The sequence below is a fragment of the Castanea sativa genome, chromosome 7, assembly GCF_040712315.1.
Source record: "Castanea sativa cultivar Marrone di Chiusa Pesio chromosome 7, ASM4071231v1".
Lineage (NCBI taxonomy): Eukaryota > Viridiplantae > Streptophyta > Magnoliopsida > Fagales > Fagaceae > Castanea > Castanea sativa.
Window position 1 is genome coordinate 38,163,760 of NC_134019.1, and position 5,473 is coordinate 38,169,232.

General features: G+C 34.6%; 1 protein-coding gene across 1 annotated transcript; it reads right to left on the reverse strand.

Moving 5' to 3' along the window:
• Positions 1 to 1,227: 1,227 nt before the first annotated feature.
• Positions 1,228 to 4,079, reverse strand: LOC142642786 (protein MICRORCHIDIA 6-like). The gene is made up of 5 exons (XM_075817209.1): positions 3,980 to 4,079; positions 3,802 to 3,864; positions 2,824 to 2,902; positions 2,379 to 2,507; positions 1,228 to 1,632 (listed from the first exon to the last, which is right to left on the reverse strand). Exons 1-5 carry the CDS (start codon positions 4,066 to 4,068, stop codon positions 1,627 to 1,629), a joined length of 366 nt encoding a protein of 121 aa, XP_075673324.1. The 5' UTR covers positions 4,069 to 4,079; the 3' UTR covers positions 1,228 to 1,626.
• Between the last annotated feature and the right edge of the window lie 1,394 nt (positions 4,080 to 5,473).

A 5,473-nucleotide genomic window follows, 5' to 3' on the forward strand; every position in this document is an offset into this window, starting at 1 on the left:
TTTCTTCCTGAACCCTACTGAACATCTCCCTTGTCAATATATTAGCAACATGCTTCTCAATTTTAACTAACTTACTAATTAGAATAGGTTCAGTATAATTTGAACTCAAATCTGCCCCCATCTCATTGTGTCTAATACGTGTAAGTGCTCTATCAACTTGTTGGAACAACTGATAAAGCCTAGTCTTTCTATTCATGTATCTATTGAAGAATACATTCATGGCTTCACAACGTTGTGTACTCCTGCACCCGGAAAAGAAATGACCTCTCATGTAAGCTTCTGCCCATTTCTTTTTTTTAGCATACATTTCATGCAACCATTCATGGTTATGTAAATTGTGTTTGTTGACCATTTTCTTCCACATGTCTTCAAATTCATCTGGTGTAACATACCATACCATACACGTGATAAAACTTTCATATGCTTCAGTATTGGGTAGATTTGCAAAAGCATTCCTATCAAGATGCCACACACATAAACGATGTCGAGACTCTGGAAAAACACTTTTAATAGCTGCACTCATTGCTTTGTCCCCATCAGTCACAACCGAAATAGGAGTCTTATTGTTCATTGCTACAAGTAGATTTTGCAACACCCAAATATATGTTTCAATGGTCTCATCAACCAATACTGCACAACCAAAAACTGTGGTCTGCCGGTGGTGGTTGACTCCTACCAATATAACAAGAGGCTTTTTGTATACATTCTTTTTGTATGTTGTATCAAATGCCAGTACATCTCCAAAACATTCATAATCTAACCGACTTTGAGAATCTGTCCAAAACAGATTGGCCAAACGGCTTTCTTTGTCAACAGTGTACTGGTAAAAAAATGACGAGTCCATATCTGCCTTGGCTTGTAAATATGCCAAAGCACATTCAGCATCACCATCACTTATGTTAGAATTTCGGTCTGCCACTACATGGTTGTAAAGGTCTTTTGGAATGAACCCTACATTCTCATACCCTCCAGCTTGTTGGATCAAATTGTCCATGATTTGATTTGATTTGATCCCAACATTATGCAGTGCTATAATGTAAGCCTTGTCAGAATCCTTAATATGCCTATGTGAACGGAGAAATTGAGTCTCTAATTGAGCAACTAAGTCGTGATTATGCTCCTTTTTAAACTCTCCTACTACCCATTCATTTGACCTTCGATCAAACCTAATACGAAAAGCTGCCTTGCAACCATTTCTAGTTATTTGCCTTGCCTCTCGCTTGCAATTTAAGTTATCCTCCTTTCTTGTTGTTCGAAATCCTTCTTTTGCACAAACCCATCTCCTAGAGGTAACAATGTTATTTTTGTTACGCTTTATCTCATCTTTGCGAATGCTAAACCCAACCAACTTCGCATATGTGTTATAAAATTGTCCGCCATCATCTATGGAACTGAATCTCAAACCAGTTATTTCTGCATCTGTCAAGTGATCTATTCCTTTCTCAAGAATAGTGATCCAGTGTTTTTGCACATTTTGTGTAGCATCACCACTGCCTTGTTGTCCCATGATACAGTCATTATCTATAATATTATTAACATCCTCGCCAGCATCATCATTCAAATCAATGAACACAACCTCCCCACTGTTCTCTGTATTATGATCCATGTGGATTGTGGACCAATATATTATTCCTAAAAATAGATATACACTTATGAATAAAAAATAAAAAAAGGGTAACACAATAAAGCTAACATAATGTTACAAGTAACGCCAACAATTATTAAAAAACATTACATGTTAATAAGTCACTAATAATGTATACTTTTGGAATAACTTCAAGAAATTCACTTACACTATAGAGAGCACAAACCAGTAATTTGGACCTTTATCACTCAGAAATCATGGATGAAAAAATTGACACGAGGATTTAAAAAGATCCAACTTCTTAAGTTAATGATTAATTATCAAAAAATTTGAAGTCATTTAGATGTGAGAAATAGAACTCAGCATGACTGCACAATTTCATTTACAAAATGAGGAATCTGTACAAATTAGATAAGAAGAAAAAGACCACACATTGGTACGTATGGTTAATGACCATTAAAATGAAATAAGTACACATGTCAAGTATATCTGCAATGATAAGCAAGTGGGAGGGAAGTGAAGATAGTCAGAAAGAAACAAAACCATAAAACTCAAAAAACTAGAAGTAAAGATTGATCCTCTATTATTGTTGTTTTGTGCCTTAGCCTATGCACAAACCCATCTCCAAAAAATTTCATAATGTGACTTGTAAACTATTATCTAATTAACCAAATAAACACAGTAAAATATTTGCATATTAACACAACACATATTTGAATTAGATACAATATAAACATACAGTGTCAAAAAGAACAAGTTGCAATGGAACAAATTAATTTTTGAACAAGCTCACCTCCTTCAGAAGGTCTGCTTCTGACAAATATGGAGACCACTGCAACAGCATCAAAAGATTAGACATAAAATTTTGATTACCACGCAGGATTTTCGGTGTACCAGTTGATGAATTAAACTGATAATCCACCTGCAATCAACATGGTGGACTTCAAAGTAAGAGAAACCAGGAAACACACAGTAATTGACACCTACCATGACTTTGTGATTTAATATTTATTCGCACAAAACAAGACTCTACCCAGGCTAATCATAGTGTATAACTTATGAGATGTTCACGCCGCAATGCATGAATATAGATCATATTAACACATTTATTGCTCATACACTAACCAAATGATATTTACGAGTTCACATTTTTTTATTTTTAAATGCAAATTAGCGAAAATACATGGAATGTCACTACTCACAATACAAGGACCTCAAAGTAGAGCAGTGAAACTCACCGTGTGTAGTACTATTCTGTCTTGGCCTGTTCGTGATAAAAATGGATACAAGAGGAGTCCAATGCTTTGAGTCAATATCCTGTTTATGGAATACACTAATATTAGGAAACAATAAGTTTGTACTGGCAATAACAAAAGTAACAAAATCAATATGAATAAATAGATTAAAAATTATTATTCTTTGATGTATAAAGGTTATTCTTAATATCTTTGTTCACATGTCAATGATATTTTTCTCACCATAATTAAAAAACAACTGTCAAATGAGTAAAGCATCAAATTACAGGGAATAAAGAAACAAAATGCAGAAGTACACATGTAGAAAAGATGCAAGGGATCTAGAAGTCATAGAATCCTTGAATACGTGAAAAGCAGATGGACCCCCAGGCCAAATAAATTTCCAACTTCTTGAAAGTCAAATTTCCAGCGTAATTGAGAATAGAGAAGTATACTGTTTTGATGTGCTCAAGAATCTCCTGACTCTTTTTTCACCATCACTAACAATTTTTTTTTCTTAGAAAAAAAGCAAGAAAAAAGGTAAGGATTTATCATCACATGTTGTACATGATTGATGAGTCCATTAAGTTCCAACTTATTACTCTCATTTTGAAATTTAATTGAATTCACATCAATCATTTTCATGAAAAATAATATAGTGCAGGGGTGGACTCAAAATTGAATAAAAATTATGACCAGCTACTAACATCCAAGAATGTACTACAAGGTGATACCCATAACAAGCCCATGTATAGATTAAAATTCTTTATCTTCACTCCCATCCGACCCAAAATAAATAAATAAACAATAGATCAATACTATTTTTTACAAATTAACAAACTTACTTATAATATAGGAAAAAAATTGACTACTGTCTAAATTTGCCTTACATAATGAACAGGGATCAATACCAACACTGCAACATAGATAATCATAGAATTCTCATGGTTTAAGTATATACAATCATCATAGTTTTCTCACCTGCTAGTGACCAAAAGGAGTAATAGAAGAAGTAAAACCTGCTGGGTTGTGTTCCTAGCAAACCTGCGAACCCAAAAAGGGAACCAAAAATTAAATACAATCAAGCAATAAAGGGACCAAACGGAAATTTTAAATACATATAATAAAAAATAAAATCCAGATGGAAAAAGGGATGTACCGAAATTTAGAGGCGATAAACGGCAGATTTCGCGAACAAAGAGAGATGCAGAGAGAGATAGAGGAAACTGTATCTTTTATCGTCGACATCGAAGGGAAGAAGATATGCTGCTACCAAACTGAGAAAATTCCGAAGCAGACAAAACTTTAGAGCTCCGTGGGCTTGTGGGATTCTTAGAGCTCCGTAAAATGTGAAGAAAAACAATTCGTAGAGAGAGAGAGAGAGAGAGAGAGAGAGGTGAAAACTGAAAAGAGGGAAAGGAAAGAATTGTTGGTCAGAGGAGGTGAATTTACAAGAAATGAGGGAGAGAGTCATTCTTAGATTTCAGGGGCATTATAGTCATTTTTTATGTTCTAATGGTATTTTGATCATTTTATAGGTTGTAATGGTTTTTTTTTTTTTTTTAAATGTTAGAGGGAATTGAAGGAGTTTTGGTCATTTTTTAGGTTTTGAGTGAATTTCGGTCCTTTCTAATGTTTTCGAGATCATTTTGTAGGTATTAAGGATAGGGATGTGTAGCGAACCCACCAAAACCAAACCGACCCGACCCAACCCACCGGGTTAGGTCAATTTTTAGGAGATGGTGGGTTGGGTTGGGTCATGATTTTTTTTTTTTAATAGTGAGTTAGGTTAGGTTTGGGTTATGAGATTTACAAACCTACCTAACCCAACCAGACTCACCTATATTTAATATTTTTTTAAATTTAAAAAGATATATTATATAATTTTGATATTTATTTTTTTTTACTCCTTTTCCTAAACAAACCCTGTACATTACACCACTAAGGCATGAGAGAATGCATATGTGGTTGGATCTGGACCCTACACTTGGAATGACTGTGAACAAAGGAAGAGGAAGCATTGGCTGAAAGATTCTATTCTTGGTCCGTGCTAAAGGCATGACTACTTTGGAAAGGAAGTAAGATATGCATCTGACATAGTACTTAAATACACACAAAAAAGGAGATAATGACTTTCTAAGGTCAGCAACTATAGGGACACTCCTTATTGGTTAAATGCATGCTGGACTACTTTAAAGACGTGTATCATTCATAGTACTCCTGATATCCCTCTCAATGTCCAGGACTTGTTTCCCAAGCAGCAGCAAAGTCACCTACCCACAGGTCTTAGTGCCACGTTGGCGCAATCTCCATCCTTTAGTCAGCTTTCCATATCACAACTACGGAAAGTTAGAAAACAAGGTCTCTCTTTAAGGAAGAACACCCTTATTGTACAAGAGCGACCTATTTTCCCCACATAATACAAATTTGAACAGAGCAATAACATTCAATTCTTGCTCAAACCATGGTTTTTCATCCATTTTCCTAGGGTTTTCCACGTACATCTTATTTCCTTTTTACGTTTTTGCTATCACTTTCATCTTCTCTAACATGTGTCATGTCAAAGTTAGCATTTTTGTCACTTACAAGCTTTTTCATGTAAATGTATTGTTAGATAACTTATTTTATTCCTTTATATAAGCTCAAATTTAAC